Raw genomic sequence first — 21,640 nt, forward strand, 5'->3', positions numbered from 1 at the left:
GTGTAATGATACTACTCTTACTCTTTGTCTGTTTTTAGTGGCGCATTTACCTAGGATCGACACAAGCGGCTGGGGTGCTCATTGCAGGTACGTAAGCTGTTTGTCCTCAACATGATCCTCAGCTAAAACCTAATCTGGCCTGTAGACCTTTTCCCCCCCTAACCTTTTGGCTTCAATCTGGCATAATAATCAGCCCCTTTTAGCAAAATGGAGTACTAAACCTCCAGACTAATTACCCAAACACTTAAAGCCGCAATCAAGCTTTCACAGTTAAAGATTTATTATGTTCGAAAAACTGCCCTCATTCAGTCGTTGGGGTGTCTGTGGGGAGGCCGGTTGCGGTTGTTGGAGGACGCTTTGACGCTTTGATCACGTCTTCTCACAGCGGACGACTCCGACGTGTAGCGCCGTTTTGTGTTGTTGGAAGTGATTTATCGGGATCAAAGTAAAGCTCACAGGAGATCTTCTAGCATTGACATTCAGGACCTTTTTATTCCAGTCAGTTTCAACGCAACATCCATAACGGTTTCCCACATATCAAAAGACAACAGAGAAAAATGTATAGCAGGTGTGTCTCTTTGTATAACATCTGCTGCAGCCAAAAAATACAAAGTGGATTCCCCCTTAAATCTTTGGAGAGATTCAGACATGGCACGCCTCCAGAATCATACATCTCAAAAGTAGAACATGAGTTGGCCAAAGTTTTCCCAGCATATTACACAAATATTTTGGTTACATTTTGATTACACACATAAAAAATAAGATTTGACAGTAAATAGAATATTGGTCTCTTTCTTTCTGTCTGTTAGCACCAGTGGGCATTAAACTTTGAGGGGAAAAGAGCATCTGAATAAACAATGTTAAAAGGAGGGAGGTTACGACAAACTGACATTAACCCTTTCATGCATACTGGTCACTACAGTGGACAGCTGTTCAAAGTTGATCTCTTGTATATTTGTGGATTTTGTTGTTTTAGTTCCATATCAACCGACACAGTGGACGTTTATGCATCATCCCATACAGTACACTGTAATTTATACCATTACTATTCATACCTTCCTGTTCTTGATAAACCTGATCTGCAGGAAGATATTTGAGTGTAAATCAATTGCTATTAAGTAAGTAAAGCTTTATTTATATAGCACTTTCTAAAACAACATGTTGCAACAGTGCTTCACATAAAGGAGAGATAGATCAAATTAAATCAAATTAATTTTAAGCCAATTTACAGAAACCAAACAGACTTTAATTAACCCTTTCACGCATGAATTATGAGAACCTTAGTTGAGGGTTTGTTTTTTTTTTTTGAGTGTTTTTATTCCTCCTTAGGCATGAAAAAAACAATGAGAATGAGGTTTTTTTTTTTCATAGATTTACAAAAATGTCCACTCAGCTCCATCATGAATTTTATTCTTGAAGCAAAGAAACATATATTTAAAACCCAATATCATAAAGTGATATGAAATCAGTGAAATGAAACCATGTTTAATGCAGTTAATCTGATGTTTTCTCACATTTTAACATATTCTAATACTAGTTATCACTCACTTCATGGAGATAATATGTAAAAAATAACAATTAACAATTGATTTCCACTCAAGAACCAATCAACAACAGCAAAGTTAGAGTAATGGTATGAATTGCAGTTTATGAGATGATGCATAAGTGTCCACTGTGTTGGCTGATATGGAACTAAAACAACTAAACCCATGAATAAACAAGAGAACAGATGGAGAATAACTGTCCACTGGAGTGACCACTATGCATGAAAGGGTTAACAGGGATTTTTTAAACTTTTTTTTTTTGGCATATCTGATTGAGTAATAACTAGTGTTATCCTCCTGAGACCTAGGAAAGGAAAAGTTTTGGCTTTTTTACATTGAATAATTGTCTTGATTGGAAACAGCATGATGCAACGCTTTTTACAGATAGATTTTTTTTTTATCATTTATGGAATGTCCTTTGCAGTGGACAGCATTTTGTTTTGTTTTTTTGTTTTTTTTTAATAACAAAGCTGTAAAACTCTTGTCCCCTACAGAAGACAAAAATGCATTGCTGGCTCTCAGGAGGTTCTAGTACAGGGGTGTCAAACATGTGGCCCGAGGGCCAAAACCGGCCCGCCAAAGGGTCCAATCCGGCCTGTGGGATGAATTAGTGAAATACAAAAATTACACTGAAGATATTAACAGTCAAGGATGTAAAAATAAATTTAGCTCAATTCCATCTAAAGTGGGTCAGACCAGTAAAATACTATCATAATAAAGTATAAATAATGAAAACCACATATTTTTCTCTTTGTTTTAGTGTAAAAAAAGTAAAATTACACAAAAATGTTAACATTTACAGACTAGCCTTTTATAAAAAATGTGAAAAACCTGAACAAATATGAACCTGAAATATCTTAAGAGATTTAAGAGTAATTGTACCAATTACCAGTCTGTTATTAAATGTTTTGTGTATTTGTAGATCCACTGTGATCTGTACGTTGTAATGAACATGTAAAAATGAGAAGCTGAGGCCAAATAATGGCATAAACTGTTAAAATTACACTTTTTCTCTTAATAAATTTCATTTTGATCATGGTTCATGTTTTTCCATATTTTTTTAAAAGATAGTTTGTAGATGTAAACATTTTGATAATATAATCTTACTTTTTTCACTCTAAAACATAGAAATTAGACATACAAATTTTGGAATTGATATTATTTATGTATTATTATGTTATTATTTTAATGATCTGGCCCACTTCAGGTCATAACGGGCTTTATGTGACCCATGAACTAACATGAGTTTGACAACCCTGCTCTAGTATGTTAAAATGTGAGAACAGATTAACAGCATTTAAAAAATGTATTTCATAGTTTTCACACAGTATGTCAGTAAATGCATGGCGTCCAGCTGACCGGACATTTTTGTAACCCCATGAAAAATAAGCTCATTAAAAAAAAAAAAAAAAAAAAAATCAATCACATTGCTTTTTTCATGCCTAAAGAGGAATAAAAACACTCAGGAAAAAAAAAAATCTTGACTAAGGTTCTCATAACTCATGCATGAAAGGGTTAAACTAAAAATTGCTAGAAATGTCTTTATAGTTGTTATTTTTTAGGGCCATTTACTTGAAATGTCCCTCATTCATGAACCTAAATAAGTTTAACAAAAGCTTTTGTTTCCTTCCCACAAAAAACAATACTTTGCAGGATGTTTTAACAATCATTTCCCCCCAAATTGTTATAGTTTTCAAGTTGAAAATGAGCATTTAATTCACTTCAACAGAGTCAGTTCTTGTCATAAAAAGGCACTTACTATTGTCAAGCTTTTGCTCCTTTAAGCACATTGCATCAGGGTGAATCACTCGATGCTTCACAGTGCAGATAATTCAACAGAAACAACACCCTCATTCACAGTAAATCAGAGGAAATCCTCAAGGGACACTGGTAACGGAAAATGAACAAGAGAATAAGCGTTTAACAGAGGTCTGCCACAAAAATACAGATGAGAAAGATGGCTTTGAAGTGGAATGATTTGCTGCATGCACTGATTTTTTTGACAACTATTAACTTTATAGGACGAATAAAGTTCTTAGTGTTAGCCAGTCGGTGCAGTGTACCAGCACGTCCACCAGAGGGGGAGAAAATCCACAACTAAAAGTCACATCAAAGGTACTTCTGCTTCATTCTAGACCAAGGGTGTCGAACTCATTTTAGTTCAGGGGCCACATTCAGCCCAATATAATCTCCAGTGGGCCGGACCAGTAAAATAATAACAGTGAAAAAAGTAAAATTATATTATGAAAATGTTTACATCTACAACATTTCCTTAAAAATCTGAATAACATGAACAACCTGAAATGTCTTAAGAGAAACAAGTGCAATTTTACCAGTATTCTGCTTCAGTTTATCAGTTTTTCATTTACACATGTGCATTACAACTTACACACAACATTTAGTAACAGGCAGAATATTGGTCAAACTGCATGCACTTCTCCTAAGACATTTCAGGTTGTTCATATTTGTTCAGGTTATTCACATTTTTGTAAAAGGATAGTTTGTTAATATAAACATTTTCATGTACTTTTACTTTTTTTTTTATACTAAAACAAAGATAAAATCTGCTGTTTTCATTATTGATAATATTTTAACATGATAATATTTTACTGGTCTGACCCAATTGAGATCTAATTGTTCTGTATGTGGAACCTGAATTAAAATGATCTGTACACCATTGATTGTTAATATTTTCAGTGTATTTCATCCTACGGGCCGGATTGGACCCTTTGGCAGGTTGGATTTGGCCCCTAGGCCTTATGTTTGACACCTGTGCTTTAGATCAATAAAAAATAAACAATTAAAAAAAAACACATATAGAGTAAGCTTTAGAGTCACTTTGGATATCCATAATACCAAAACTGCATGTGAGTTGCATTCCAAATCCAAAAGAAGTCACATTTAATCGTTAAAAGTGCCTAAAGATGAGCTTCCCCCACATTCACATGTAAAACAGCAAGTCGAGATATTTTGCATCAAGTCAAAATAAAGAAAACAATCCAAGCGCTCCCAAAACTCAGAATGAGCTGCAAACGACTCTTAATGATGAATAAAAACAAAGATACGACATAACTTTGGATCCCAGGAACACATAATAATAATAATAATTAAAAAAAAGCTGCTGAAAATGGCACAGTTCGTCGTCGTATAAGCGTAGCACACACTGAGGTTATTTAATCAGTACTGGTGATATACGCATCTGTGCAGACCCAGAGGTGTGTGTTTGTTTAGTACACTAGGACGGAGCTGGGGTGGAGTCAGTAGATGCGAGGCACAGGGTGCAGCAGCGTCATGTGCTCGGCGCCGTTGAAAGGCAGGCGCTGAGTGCAGTAGTGGTGCACCACCTCTGGGATGCTGGGGAACACACAGCTGCTCTGGTCCAGGGTGAAGCCGTTCTCTTTGGTCTGAGCTACGATGATGTGAACACAGCCCTGGCTTGTTCTGAATCACAAAGAAAAGAAGGAAAAAGAGAACATTTAAGACAACATCCAAATCTGTTACACACGGAACGCAAAATATATACAGTTTTTTGTGGTCAGCGACGACAGATTCAGCAGTTTTAAAGCACTGTATCCATATAAGGAGCAAAATAAGTTAAATTACATGCATCACATACTGTGCATTGGGTTCAAAATGCACCTAAATATTGTGATGATCATGATTATAATGATGAATTACTCAAATTAAAGAATCACAACTACAATAGGCATCTTTACTGATATACTTACATGGACATTTATATTATATTATTATGATATTATCCTGTGATCCTCAAAAAAGTGTTGAAAATGGATAGATGAATGTTATATATGGTTGTGGAAAAAATTATTAGATTACCCTTTGTTTTCGTCAATTTCTTGTTCATTTTAATGCCTGATACAACTAAAGGTACATTTGTTTGGACAAATATAATGATAACAACAAAAATAGCTCATAAGAGTTTAACCCTTTCATACATGAATTATAAGAACTTTAATCAAGATTTTTTTTCCTGAGTGTTTTTATTCCTCTTTAGGCATAAAAAAAACAAAAACAAAGCGATTTAATTTTTTTTATGAACCTTACCCTTTTGAACCTTAGTTATAAAACTGTCCATTCAGCTGGACACCATACGTTTAATTTTAGAAGCAAAGAAACATGTATTTACTGATATACTGTGTGAAAAACATTTTCAATGCTGCTAATCTGATGTTTTCTCACATTTTAACATACTGTAATACTAGTTACTACTCACTTCATGGAGATAATATGCAAAAAAAGATAACTTTTTGTTTAAAAAAAAAAACCAAAAAACGTTAATAACAGTCTACTAACAATTAGAAATTTTTTACAATCAAACATGTTACTCCAGATCAGGTTTATGAATAACAGCAAAGTTACGGTAATGATATGAATGTCAGTGTATGGGATGGTGCGTAAGTGTCCACTGTGTTGGTTGATATGGAACTAAAACAACCAAAGCCTTGAATATACAAAAGAACATCTTTGAACAGCTGTCCACTGTCGTGACCACTATGCATGAAAGGGTTAATTTCAGAGCTGATATCTAGCCATTTTCCATGTTTTCTTGATAATAACCAAAATCACGCAAACAGGATTTAATGAGTGACTGACTCACAAACAGAGCCAATGTTCTCTATGATGAAAGAACATGTCACATCTGCTTTTAACCCATAAAGACCCAGTGTTACTTTTGTGGCAGTTTGCAAATGGATTTTTCTCTCTATTTAACATTTCTTAAGTGATTTATCACCATTTATGATAATATTTTCCTCTTTATTTTGCATTTTTTCAGTGAAAATCATGTATTTCCCAATATTTAATTCACTGATCATATAGATGTTCATAAAAGCACAGTTAAAGTTAAGGGCTATTATATCAAAAACAGAGAAAACTGATGAAAAAGTGACTTTTTGAGTCTAATCTATCATGAACTGAACATAAACCAAATGTCTCCATCCACTGACATTGATCCAACTCCATGTTGAATCAATGCTGAAGAAGATGACGGTGTTTCCATGGTAACTACAAAGCCTCTGAACATCCAAACGGGTCATATGTGATGACCGTGAAAAGATGACAAGCTGCATTTTACACCAATTATTAACATGTATTGATAGGATTAGTAAATCAGTAGGTATTAAACAGTTAAATCAGTAGATGGTTTTGTTCATCAGTGGCCTTTTGGGTCTTTATGGGATTGATTGATTGATTGATTGATTGATTGATTGATTGATTGATGTATTTATTTCGAACATGAATGTCAAACAGAAGAAAATAAACAAAACACTTAAACATAAGGCATATAATACATATTCGAAAAGGAGTGAGAAGAAGTACAACTTATAAACTCCCACCCCTTCTCCTTATATAATTTATAACAATAATAACCTTCCTCGTCTAATCATATCTATACACTATGCCATAATTTGACTGATACTTACTAGTAAATAATTAGGTTTCTGGCTTTATATTATTATGAACAAATATAATATAATTTACATAAGCACATAATACAATAACACGTATATGTAAATACATATTCATACACAGATCTATACACACATATACACCTACATATATACACACACACATACACACCTATACATACATTTACACACACTTATACATCTTTATCACACCCAGTGATCCCCAAGTCCTCCCTCATCCCTGTACCTCTGAAAAATTGTGTCTTTGTACCTCTTTTTTAATTTTTTCATGCTCTTTCATGCTTGGACATTGCATTGCATGGGTTAATATGTAATAAAGGTCAGAGGCATAAAGCTATAAAGTATGCCATGCCTAAACCATACAAACAATGCAAGGTATAATACAAGTTTTTTTTTGTAAATTAATAATCACATGCAACCCTTGAATATTGCTACTATTCTATATTTCCTCTGATTATTTCCTAGATGGTTGATTTACATGTTAAACTCTCTTAAACACTACATCATTAAAGACTATTTCAGCCTTCGAGACTCAGCTGACGCACTTTCAGATTACACTCACTTGAGGGCGATGGAGTACTTGCTGTTGTCCGATTCGCTGTTCCTCACCAGGAAGCTGGCTTCTTTACAGGACTGCAGCTGAAACTCCGCCTCCTGCCGAGTCACACAGCCATGGTACCAGCTGAGAGAGAGAGAGAGAGAGAGAGAGAGAGAGAGAGAGAGAGAGAGAGAGAGAGAGAGAGAGAGAGAGGGAGCAGTACATTTCATCTGTTATTGATCAAATGTGGAGCGTCAACTTAAACAAACCCTTTGGAAATGAACCTCACTATTACATAACGCCACAAATGTTTCAAAAATTCTGGGCTAAAGTTGATTGCGAGACTTAGAAACACATGCACGCACACACACTGTAGAAGAGTTGACATGCTGAACAGATTACACACATGCTTTTATTAAGTATTAAATATTTAGAATGTATGTTTGCACAAGGGAATCCCAACACTGATCATCATGGTCTGTGAGTCACTTTGTTTCTCATGAAAGTTTTTGGAGATTTGGAAATTAAAACAAAGCTTTACACTGACTGAACAGGACTCATTATCTTTATGTTCTGCATATTCACTGCTGTATAAAGTGTAATATATGTTTCCTTTTTTATTGTTTTTTCATCTTGGAAGACAGATCTTTCCCTCCTGAGTTGTCTCCCACTTTTTTCCATTAGAGTCAGTATGAAATCTTTAGTGAAGTGACAGATTGCAGTGATTTGCCTTCCACTCACCCTCCTCTACGGTGGCCGCTAAAACACAAAAGCACCAGATTAAAACTAGGATTTGCTTTGGTTTTTAACCCATAAAGACCCAAACATCCACCGGTGACACAAACCATCTACTGATTTAACCCTCCGGTATCCAGGTGCGCCTTTTAGGCACACTTTGCACTTCATGTTAAAAAACTTCATATTATTTTTCACAATTTAAATAAGGTCAGAATTCAAAAGTTGCTCTTTTTTGCATGATCTTTAAAATTCTGGCCACCAATTAAGATTTGCACATTGTAAACAAAAGAAAATTACAAGACTGGCAACTGTCTCCCAAGTGTGCCTAAAATGCACTATTTCTTCCATTTGATCTGTATGATTAGGGCTGACCTTGATTTACAAAAATAAAATCAAATTAGAGCAGAAAAATAAATCAGTACTTAATATTTAATGGCTTGATTTATAGGTGTGCATTTTACGCACACTTGGTGACAGATGCTAGTATTTTTGAACATTTGACCTAGCACCAAAAATAATCATGCAAATTAACCAATGTTGGAGTTAATCACTGACATATGCCAGGATGCAAAAATCAAATAATATGTGATCCACTTCTTATGTAGTATATTGAAAAAAAATATTTTTTTTGTGTGTTTTTTTGCACCTAAAAAATGGTTTGTTTACATTACAAACAAAGGGTTAAAGGGTTAAAAAAAAACCTGACAATTATTGAGTATTTGGTATTTTTATTTATGGCTCAAGTTGATGAAATAGAAAAAAGTGTAAAAGAATTAAAAACAAACTGTATGACAAATTTCTGGACATTATTCCACAAGTGTGCCAAAAAGGCACACTTGGTGTTCAGTAAGGGCCTTGCTAGACAGGATACCAGAGGGTTAACTGTTTAATACTTGTTAATCCACTAATCTTTTCAATACATGGTAATAATTGGTGTAAAATACAGTTTGTCATCTTTTCATGGTCATCAGATATGAGCCATTTGGACGTTCAGAGGCTCCATAGTTACCGCAGAAACACCATCATCTTCTACAACATTGATTCAGAAGTAAAACCCATGGAGTTGGATCAGTCACAGTGGATGGAGATGCATGTTTTTACATTCAGTTATGAATATCTTTGCTGAAAAAGTCATGTTTTCCTAATTTTTCTCTGTTTTGACATAATTAACTTTGAATTTAATCTGAGTTTTCATGAACATCTATATCTGTGAATTAAATATAGAACTAGAAAGTCATGATGATCACCACCAAAATGTAATCATTTGTTCTTTGTATCAGTGTCAACATTTCCTGAAAATTTCATGAAAATCCGTCCATAACTTTTTGAGACAGACCTACAAACAGACAAACAGACAAAGCCCAACGAAAACATAACCTCCACCATTCCTTGGCGGAGGTAAAAATACACGATTTACACCAAAAAATGCCAGATAAAGACTATAACATTCTTAAAAAAAAAAAAATGGTGATAAATCAGTAAAGAAAGGTAGAAATAGAGAAAAAAATCATTTGGGAACTGCCACAACAGTAGCACCGGGTCTTTATGGGTTAAATGAATAATAACTTAAACACTATAATAGATCATGATAATGCAAAAGCATAGATTCCATCTGCTATAAAACAGAAAAAGAAGAAAATAAAGTTTGTTTTAATCTACTATAGAATCATTTTCAGGTGATTTTACACCAATGAAAACACACTTATGCACATTATGTTCCATTTCTATATCTAGGGTATATTCTGCCTTTGCTGTTGGTAGCCAGGATAGACTCAGACCCTGCAGGAAAATGGATGGATGCATATTCTATTTATGTCATCACATCCTCCTAAATCTGTCCACTGGAGATGTCTGTCTGTGAACATTGCTCTAATACATTTACAGACATATTGGGTGCATCATATTCTGAACCACTTTTCCTTGACCTCACGATGTTTTCAATTGAGTTCAAGAAAAGATGGAGAATTAATAAGGATACTGTGGTGCTGAGGGAATTCCACTGCACTTAAACTCACTGACTGAGATGTGGGTCACCCTGGTCAAAGTGCAATGGTCCAGTGTTCTGCAGAGGGACTATAAAAAGCACAAATTGGATACTTCCTCTTGTCCATTCTCACTGTGTTGTTTATGCAGGATGTAAACATGGACAATGTGGTAAAAATGTGACCTTCATTACCAAGGCTGGAACTGAAGTAGGCTTAAATAAAGGCTAAAACTGCACTACCCATCAGCCAGACTCATCCTACTGCCCACATGTTTGTCAAAATGAACCCTGAATCAGCACAGTTGTACCAAAAAAAGGAAATGTATGCAAAGTACACATGAAGCTATAAATTATGTCTATGAATCTACTGTTATCCCATCGTCTGCCTGCTTTTGTGATAACAATTTAACCCAGAAATACACTTAATCGACTGCATTTTTCTGTCTGCTGAAGATCCAGTTTAGAGTTCACTGTTTATTACCCGAAGGGGAGGAAAGGGGTGGGGTTTTGGTTCAGTTTGTTTCTTTGTTTGTTTGTTAACACTCTAGCAGCACTACTATCGGTTAAATTCATATCAAATTTAGTTTATAGATTGCCAGTGACCCAGAATAGAACTGATTACATTTTGGGAAAAATAGGTCAAAGGTCAAATTTTTTTAATGAATTTTTTAAATCTTTTTTTCCCATTTAATTATAATCGGTGAAATTTCACGTCTGTAGCAGTAAAACTATTGGTTGAATTCATACCAAATTGGGTTTATAGATTGCCAGTGAACCAGAAAAGATGTGGTTACATTTTGGGAAAAGTAGGTCAAAGTTCACATTTTTATGAACTTTTATGTATTTTTTCAGTCTTCTGTTATAATGGGTGAAATTTCAAATGTCTATAAAAACATCAATTTTGTTTCAATTTACTTCAAACTTGGCACATATATAGAGGAAATTGATATGCTGACATCAGCACATGCATAGACATGATGACATCAGCTGGAGCGATGCCAAAATAAGCTACAATATGTGGAAGGGGCAGGGTTTGTTGTGCCTGACACCACATGTTTAGTTTGGTTTTATGGAAAAACCGTCATCTTCTACAACATTGATTCACCAGTAAAACCCATGGAGTCAGATCAATGACAGTGGATGGAGACACATGGTTTTATGTTCAGTTAATGACAGATTTTACGGAAAAAGTCACTATGTGTTCAGTTTTCATTGTTTCTGATAAAATAAGCTGTGAATTTACTCTGAGCTTTAACCCTCTAAAACCTGAACCATTAAATCATTGACAGAAAATTCCAGTTCTTTGAAACTGGAGCTTTTATTGGTCCTTCTGAACAGCCCCCCAAATTTTTTTTCAAATACCAATTTCCATGTATCAGTTTCAGTTTTGTATCATATTTGACACTCACTGCTCAAATATTATTATTTTTGAATAAACAAACAAAAACATAATGTAACACAAACATGTCTAACAATTTGGTAATTTCTTTTCAAAATTGTCGCAGTTCTGCCTCCTTCTACACTACAATCATGTAGTGTCACTGGAAAGGCCTCTGGTGGATGAATTTGTCCCCCCTGGTGGATTATCTGTGTATTGCATGTATCTAATTGTATACATCAGGTTTTTCAAGAAAAAAAATATCACACTGATCATGTAGAGCACAGGTGTCAAACATGTCAAGGGGCCAAATCCGGCCTGCCAAAGGGTCCAATTTGGCCCATAGGATGAATCTGTGACATGCAAAAATTACACTGAAGATATCAATCAATAGTGTAAAAATCATTTTATTTCAGGTTCCATATATACACATATAAACCAATTAGATCTTAAATGGGTCATAATAACCTATAAATAATGACAACTGCAGATTTTATCTTAGTTTTAGAGCAAAAAAACTTAAATTACATGAAAATGTTTACATTAACAAATTATCTGTAATTTGTAATCCTTTTACAAAAAAAGTGAATAACCTGAAGAAAAATGAATGTGAAATGTCTTGACAAAAGCAAATGCAATATTATTAATATTATACCTGCTACTAAATGTTTTGTGTATTTGTAATTGTAATGTAAGTTGTAATGTATACGTGTAAATGATAAACTAATAAACTGATGCAGAATATTATTAAAACTGCACTTGTTTTTCTTAAGACATTTCAAGTTGTCCACATTATTCAGTTTTTTAAGGAAAAGATGTAGATATAAACATCATCATAAAGTCTTTTTACTTTTTTCACTGGTATTATTTTACTGGTCTGGCCCACTTGAGATCATATTGGGGTGAATGTGGCCCCTGAACTGAAATGAGTTTGACACCCCTGATGTAGAGGGTTTCAAAACTCATGTATCAAATATGATACGTTTGGTGTTATAGGGTTAATTAACGTCTACATGATCAAGTGAATTAAATATAGGAAAATACATGATTCACACTGAAAAAAACTCAAACTGAAGAGGATAATAGTACAATAAATAGTGATGAATCACTTAAGAAATAAAATAAACATAGAGAAAAATTAATTTGGGAACTGCCACTAAAGTAGCACTGGGTCTTTATGGGTTAGTGTGAACTTGCTGATAACAGTCCTTGGAAATTTGGAAATCAGTCAGCTGACAGAACCAGATTATTTCTTAGTTATGAGAATTACAAATAAAGTCGCTGAGTCATTTCGCCTCGTCTCCGCTGGACTCACCTCTGTTTCTCCAGGGGGAGGGTGGGGTTGACGCAGCAGGCCTCGCTTTCAGGGCTGGAAGATGACGACAAGGAGGAAGAAGAGGATTTCAGGATCTTCTGAGTCCAACTTTTTTGCCTCAGATGCTGATGCTGAGCTGGCGGATGCTGCGGCTGCCTGGTGAGTGTGAGGTGGGGTGTTTCATCTTTGGCTGGGCGTTCAGGGCTGTCAAACTGCGCTGGAGGGATGAGGAGTGGCACCAAGACATGAATGTATGTAAATAAATGTCAAGAAACAGCTGACACTGTGCCAGAGCTTGAAGTGAGTGCTTGAAACCTTCAGTACATATGAAACAAGAACTTTGATGTTTCATGCAAGATCTTCTTCAGCATGCTGTTGGTATATGCAGTGTATAAAATATAAATGTAAGAGCATGCCTGAGTTATTTTTTGAACAAATATTTTCCATATCGATCCAAGACGCAGTGTTGGCACTTCACTGGTTCCAACTTCAGAAAAGCTCTAATTTTTTCCACCATCCAATCAGAATATAATCCAAGCCAGGGATTTGTTTCCATTCCAATTAGTTTGTGTTTCTTATGAGACGAGGAGCAGAGGAAAAAGTTAAAAATAGAACCTTTGTGAAATTCTGTCTGAGAGATGCAAACATTTCTCATTTGACACTTTTACTTTTTATCCCCTGACATCAACCAGCCCTAAGCTTATTTTCTGGCATCTCTGCATCGGGGAGGTTTGAATGCTTTTTATTTTATTTATTTTTTTTTTTAGGCAGTGCAACAAATTCAGACGGGCGTACCTGAGAGAGTTTTGACGATACGCTCCTTCTTCCACTCCCAAGGTAGTTCGTACTCGGTCGCAGGTCGAAGGTCAAGCTCCGGTCGTGTAACAGCTGTCTTGTCACTGTTGCTGTTTCCCTCATACGGGACGTCGTAGATCTGTAAGGGGGCCAGCGGAACATCCTCCGTCGTTCCCTCGCCCCCCTCCATCAGAACACACACCTTCAGCAGGTCCTTAGAGCCCCGACGTCGGATCTCTGTGGTCCAAAACAAGAGGCGGTTACAAAGATTTCAACTGACTCAGCTTCAAACCACTACTATATGTGGATGTTTGAGCTTTAATAATGGTACACACATAGTTTCCAAAAGCTGATAAAGCATTCAAAGACTATTGTCAGGCTGTAAAATCCAATAACCATAACTCGGTGGTTTCCAACCTTTTTTGTCTCATGACCCCATTTTAAAATCACAAATTTTTGCCGACCCCAGACATTCAAAACAGAGACTTTTTTTTGCTAAAATTAATTTGTTTTTGATCATGTAATACTTTGCTATTCTATGTTGCAAATAAATGTTAATTGTAGATGACATTTAGTCTATATAATGTATATTATTCTGGATGGAGGCAGAAAAACCAGGTGTAGATTACTGCAGAAAGTGAGAATTTGATTTTCCTTGGTCAGGATATGTATAGTCAGTCCAGCTTGGATTTACAAGGCTGACAATTAATACTGAACAAACAAGAACTCAAACTATGAATTATGAAAGAGCTGCAGCATCTGAAACCGACCACAATGAACATTTGACAGATAAACAGAACCACAGTGCTTCAGTTTCAGCTTCACAGTTTGTCATGTCTTTTATGTATTGGAATTATCTCTCTCAGCTCACCATATATTTTTATTCGTAAGTTTTTATTTTTTATTTTTATCAATTATGAGAAATTTCAGGCGACCCCATTTGCATTCCAGAAGACCCCACGTGGGGTCCCGACCCCAAGGTTGAAAAACACTGCCATAACTAGTCATGTGCAATAATGTGAAATTTGTTAAATGTGGATCTTGGTCAGGTATCCCTCGAAAAAGAAATTTTATTGCAAGGGACTTAGTGGTTAAATAAAGGTTAAGTAAGTTTGGGTGACTGGAGGTCAGTTATGGACACTTTTGTAATTCTGTTTATTTTACCCCTGTGCATTTAAAGGGGTGATATTTTGCTTTTTTTTTTAAAAATGGAATTATGCATTTTAAAACATTTCCCTGTGGTCTCCATAAACTGTAAATGCTCTGCTTGGGTCTGAATTCTTCATTAATTCAACTCCACAGGTCCATCTTCAACCCTATTTCTCAGTAATGACACCAGAAAGGTTGTTTTGAGCGCTAGCCCTTTAAATGCAAATTAGACACTGCATGCCCCGCCCCCTCCAGGTTTTTGGCGCTGTGCTGCTCTGTCCCGTTCAACCAACAACTGAACATTTTAGGAAATCGGCTCGAAGTTTGGACATATTTTCAGTTTTTATTACAACCGCTGCTGCTGATAAATAGTTATGTCATACTCAGAGAAATTTTCGTCAGAGGTCTTGACCTTATATGTGCAAATGTCATGACATAACTGGTTATAGCCGTAACAAATTAAGCAGGAATTAAAAGAGGTTGTAGAAATTCACTAAATTTTTTGCCAAAACGAATATAAAGATAGCTTTGCAGCACCTGGTGAGTTCAAATTCAAACTTTATGAACTATTAGGGTCCAAATACACAAAGAAATGAACCAAAGACTAATAAAAATGGGTTTAGCAAAATATGACCCCTTTAAATTTTCATAACTGACTCAATTCTGGTGTAGCCTAACTTTACCTTTTGGCTTCTTTTATTTCTCTTCTACCATGTTGTTTAGTAAGTTGTGTAATATTATTCAGAATTTAGTGTGTTACATAATTATTTCATTGTCAGTCCCACCACTTTATTATCTTACACAGTATGTTAGGGCCTCACAACTGATCAAATCGTAGTTATATTCACAATATTAGCCTATGCAATTATATAATCGACTGAAATTTAAAGGTCCAAATTTAGGAAGCTCCAGGGTGATTTACTGCAGAGATCACTAAAATAACCACCGTCTCTGTTGTATGATAAAGAAATTAAAAAAGAAGAAAGAAATGAAAGTTGTGACTTTTTTTTGTACTTTTTATGCTAGTTTTAATTTCTATGTTTGAACTGACAAATACATGACAATATATAATATAATAATGATAATGAGTGATCTATACAATGTCTTTGATAACTAACTCTTTCACTTTTAACTCAGTGTGAGAGGTTGGCTCTTATTGTTTTAATGTACAATCACTTTTATTGTTTTTATTGATTCTTTTATGTGTTTTATTTGTTTTTATATCTGTGAACAGCATTTGGGCCAAGTGTGTTGTTTTAAAGTGCTTTACAAATAAAGTTGACTTGAACTGATAAATGCAAATACAATAAAATTGCAGTACTGCCCTTAATAATCACAATTTTTCACTAAATTGCACTGCCCGGAGTATAGTATCATACACATATAGTATGTGTTTGTGTAACATTTGAGCAGTTTATTCACAATCCTGAGCCTTTTTCATCTGTCATTATTTACACTGTAGAACATATGAGTGACAGTAGGAAGTAGATGGTAAAGTTGATCTGTAATATCCTGCCATGTTAGTGTTTATTACATAATATTATTATTATTGTGAAGGTAAACTGGTGCCTTCTTGACACCACAGCTCACAAAGTCTGGAGAACACAACCCACCAAGAAATAGTTACACTTCTTTCCCTTGTTTCTATTCTCACGTTCAACATGTATTGGATTTAACGTTTCATATTTTTTACATCATTGTGCACATCACTCGTTTTCCACATAAAAATAAGGCTTTAAATCATCAAAAACTATTTAAACTGAAATAACTGTCAAGTCACAAACTCTGTGCTTGTGGTAAAATGAAAATGTTTCCCGTATCAGACGATGAGTCACAGTACAACTGGTGTAAACTGACATGTCTGACGGAAATAACAGATCTGATTGTGACTTCTGTCAGCTGCTTTATTGAATTTTAATAACAACAGACTGAATGAAAGCTGCTCCGCTCTATAGTCCTGATTAATGAGTCACACTGACATCAGATCCTTGTTGACTTCCTCTGCATGATTAAAGCCTCATAAATCGACTTAGTCACATCATGGTTTCCTCTGTCGACTTCTCTGCAGGAGGTCTGGAAGTAACGCAAGCACTGACTGAAATAAAACCTGCTCTAGAACACCGCAGTAAAACATTTTCACGTTCACAGCAGGCTATTGTGTTACCCTTTCAGTTAAAACAATGGAGTGATGGAATGAAAGGTCAGGAGAACATGTGATTGGACAACTGACCACCAGTCTTCCTGGTGGATGCTGGGAAGTTTTGATAAATGGTCAAACAGGTCCATATAGGGGGTTCCACAGCGTTGTGTCTGAGAGAGGGGGGAGGCACTGAGGGGCAACTTCCTTTACGGAGAATAGTACCAGGAAACAGAGACAGGAAAGAGGAAGCAGGGCCAGGAAACTGCACCCATTGTCCCAACGCAACACAGTTGCTGTGGCAACCCCATGGGGTACAGAGAGCACTGGGGAGCGAGTTCATGTTCTCACTCCTGTCCTGGAGAGACTGAAAATGTGAATCCTGTCATTCATACAGGGTTAGGTAGTAAAACACAGCTGTGAAGATTCAGCAGACGGTGTGTGAGTGAAATGTCACCTGTGTTAAGTCATTATCTGACGGCGTTTATACTGACATTTATCGGCATCACGTGAATCCACAGATGAAAGTCTTACCAGTGATCATCTGCTGGGCATCGTAAGGCTCCATGTAACCGTCGTTCTCCCCAACCCGCTCTGCTTCCCTCTGCTCTCTGGTCTTTTGAGCATCGAAAGGATCTGCATAATCCTCAAGTATGATCACCTAGACCAAGGAAAGAGAGAAATGATAGCACTGTTGTAGTTTTATGTACTTATTTATAGTTTTTAGTGTTTTTTTTTATTTATTTTTTTATTGTTTTTACGATTCTATGTGCAGCTCTTTGGAAATGTTCTTGTTGTTTAAATGTGCTATATAAATGAAGTGGATTGAATTGGAAATCAGTATTTGACTTATGCACATTAAGAACTAGAACACGGTTTGTCAGAGAAGCACCAAATAGTGTTGAGAATATTGCTTTCCAAGTTTATAGTAGGTCATTTTTTTTAATAAAGCACGTTCTAAAAATGATAACGCAAGGAAATAAGTAATAGTAGTAAATAAGGAGTAGTATAGATATGCATACATTAATATGCCATTTATATGTATATCAAAAGCAAGATGGCAGTCACTTAGGTCCACATATGCAGATAGGAGTCACATGTATCTAGAGCTGCAACAAATGATTCATTTCAATATCAATCTGCTAATAACTGGCAGAACAAATCAATTTCTTATTTAGTCTCTAAAATGCCACAAAATCATGAAAATATCACCAGTTGTTTCCTAAAGTCTTCAAGTGTCTTGTTTGATCAAAAGCCTAAACATACTCACAATAGTGTCTAAGAGAAGTAAAGAAACCAGAAAATACTCAAATTTAAAGTCTGAAATGTAGAATTTACATAAAAAACATTAAAAGACTGGTTGTGAAAATAGCTGACAACCAAATAATGTATCACTCTATATGCAACAGGTTTTAAAAAAGTACCAGACACCACAATTTACATTTTGTGTAAAGAAGCCATCTTTGTTTTAAAGACCATCCCTTTATTATTTATATGTGTGTTAACACCTCCTTTCCTTGTCATCTTATCAGTGCTGTATAATTTAGTGCTCATTTAACAGACACAGCACAAGCCAAGAGACAATAGTAAGTCATAAAATGAAGTTGTCTCTCTCTCAAACCACTTCCAGTCATGCTCCCTTGCCAAAGAAATTCTGGCATTTATTGGTGTTTGAAAAAAAAAAAAATGAAAAAAAAACAGTAGCAGATGCTTCACAGGCAGAAGTGCCTTCAAGGTGTTAAAGAAAGGGTTAGTAGGGCAGAAACAAACAAATGGATCCACATTAAGACTTTGTTCATGCTGAAATCTGAACCATGGTCAAGTCTAATGTTATACCTTCACCCCCTGGAGACTTAACATTTATATACTTTATTAACTGATAAACTTAAAACTGGGACAAAGGACTAACATATTTGACCAATCAAACTCTGTGGCTTCTGCAAACATTAATTTGAAAGAGATTTACTCCCTTCTGAAACATAAAACCGCTGTTTTATTCTTCCTGTCTTTTATCTGTCTTTTTTCTCACCACCTCTCCACTATCACCTCCCTCATGTCTCTATCTTTCTCCTGTTTTTCAAAGCCAGGCTGGAGGGGACTTGGGTTAGCGCCTGAGTGTCAAATAACATGATGCTTTTTATAACATGATAACCTTCACCAGGGGGCCCGAATCTAGTGAAAGAGAGGGATGAGGGAGGTGGAGGGGAACAGTGAGCCAGATTACATACACAAGAGGAAAGCAAGGCCTCTTGTCTGACCACAGCTTTGTATTCAAGGTGGAGAAGGTGGGTGTAAGGGTGAGGGGTGGAGAGGAAGAGACGGAGAGATAGGAAGACAGACTAGGAGCAGTGGACACAATGGGTAGCAGAGACAAAAGAGGGGGAGAAAATGAAACAATATCAATTTTCAGAGCTTGGACTGGATCCTGGCTACTTCATTGTCAGCAGTATTGATGACACCTTACGTTATTTTACCGTAGTAGAGCATGTCGTACTACTAGAATAGAAAATATTGAGGCCAGTTACTCATATAAAGCAGAATATTATTTAGAAAAAAGTCATATATTCATAAATTGAGAGCATTTCAATAAAAAGCACTTGCAAATCTCCAGGCTATGACCCCTGTGTGTGTTATATCATCACATCTTGTACAGTTGTATTATATTACCACATGTAATAACACCTATTTAACAGTTATAGGCCATGTGAAGTTGAGCTACACTAGATTTATCCTGTAATGAACTTGTGCATCGCAAAAGTAACTACGTGCAGAACAGTAAAGATTATATTTATAGGGAATTTAGTGCAATATAAAGCAGTATTAAATAGAAATACAAATACTCGTGGTTGCAGTTGATAATTTTTCTTATACTTTGTCATCACTGAATCTGTCCATAAAAGAAAATCAAGCAATTGTTGATGTTTATTCTTAGAAAAACACATTAATAAAGTGATTTACAGACTCCTACTTCTAACATTTTAAAGCTTAAGTCATGAATTTATGTTAAATGGAATGCAGAATTATGATTTGGTGAGACAGATTTAACATTATACAGCTGAAACTTGTGATTTGTAGTTGTATAGACAGGTTTTTGTGTGTATATCCTCTTGAGACCCTGCATTTTTGTCCTCTGTAGGGGACAGGAGTTTCACAGCTTTACTTAGAAAAAAAAATCCTGTCCACTGCAAAATCGATATTCAATAAAAACAACTATTGATGTTTAGTCTTAGAAAAGCCCATTTATAAAGTGATTTACAGACTCCTTCTAACATTTTAAAGCTTAAGTCATGGATTTATGTTAAATAGAATGCAGAATTATGATTTGCTGCCTCAGATTTAACATTATACAGCTGAAACTTGTGATTTCTAGTTGCATAGACAGGTTTTTATGTGTATATCCTCCTGAGACCCTGCATTTTTGTCCTCTGTAGGGGACAGGAGTTTCACAGCTTTACTTAGAAAAAAAAAAATCCTGTCCTCTGCAAAAAAGATATTCAATAAAAACAATTGTTGCATTATACTTTTTCCAATCAAGACAATTATTTAATGTAAAAAAAATAATAATAATAAGCCAAAACATTTACTTTTCTGGATCTGAGGAGGATATAAAGCTGAAATTGTAACTCACTGTTTCTGTTTTGCACTGGCTTGGCTTTTCTGCTTCAGGTACCACTTGGTTGTTGATGGTACCGCTGTTGAAGTTGTGGTTTTTGTCCTGTTTGTCCACTCGGATCAGCCTGTTGATGTAAGCATTGGCAGAGGAGGAGATCTTCATGTGTCTGTGCTGCTCCTCAAACACCGTCTCCGCTTTGGAGTTTTTGCGACTTTTCCCTGCAGACAACAGGTTGTCCCACACCTTCCCATCCTTGGTCGGAGATCCTCCACCGTTCCTGCTCAGATCCGCAGCTGAGTTCTTTCGGTTCCTTCCGGATAGGAGAGACCCGACTCCTCCACCTCCAGCCGGACTGTCAGAGGATGAGTTCTTTCTAGTTTTGGAGACTGTTTTAGTACCGATGCTGGCCACCAGTCCGGCTCTACTGGGTCTTTGCTGTGACCCGGATTCAGAGGCGGATCGGATCCTGTCGGTACCATTTTTCAGGTTGATGGGGAACTCCTTGAACCACTTTGCCATTGTAACTCAGATGGAAACCAGTAAACCTCTGTGGCTGCTCCGACACCTTTTAGCGCCATACACCAGGGCCCCAGAGACGCACCTTTAGAAATCACAGCCTTTTCTGACAAAAGACTTCCGCTGCTTTATTCTGAGATAGAGCCTGTGTAGACGACAGGATCTCCACTGTTCACTTTAAAGCATGTCATAAATACTCCAAGACAAACAAAAGTCCACTCAATGAAGTCACACAAAATGTTTGTAGGTAATAAACTTACAGGTTGCATGCCAATTTATAAGAAAAAACAAAACAAAACAAAAAAAAAGACTCCTGCTTTATCCCATTTGTGATCCCCTTACACCTGTTTCTTGTGATTGTTTAAAAGTTTATCCCCTTTGGATAAAGAAATGTCTTCTGACAGGGAACACCCGACCAAAAGGGAAGTTTTTCTTGTTTCTGATTCGTGGTCCCATTCCCAGAGACGCTGGACTGGACTTCAC

The 21,640-nt window shown here is 36.0% G+C and overlaps 1 protein-coding gene across 1 annotated transcript; it reads right to left on the reverse strand.

Moving 5' to 3' along the window:
• Positions 1–4,328: 4,328 nt before the first annotated feature.
• On the reverse strand, positions 4,329–21,640 carry LOC115428428 (SH2 domain-containing adapter protein E). Its single transcript, XM_030147471.1, has 6 exons — positions 20,657–21,640; positions 17,563–17,689; positions 13,743–13,979; positions 12,948–13,164; positions 7,557–7,676; positions 4,329–4,985 (listed from the first exon to the last, which is right to left on the reverse strand). Exons 1-6 carry the CDS (start codon positions 21,158–21,160, stop codon positions 4,802–4,804), a joined length of 1,389 nt encoding a protein of 462 aa, XP_030003331.1. The 5' UTR covers positions 21,161–21,640; the 3' UTR covers positions 4,329–4,801.

Source organism: Sphaeramia orbicularis, chromosome 11 (genome assembly GCF_902148855.1).
Source record: "Sphaeramia orbicularis chromosome 11, fSphaOr1.1, whole genome shotgun sequence".
NCBI lineage: Eukaryota > Metazoa > Chordata > Actinopteri > Kurtiformes > Apogonidae > Sphaeramia > Sphaeramia orbicularis.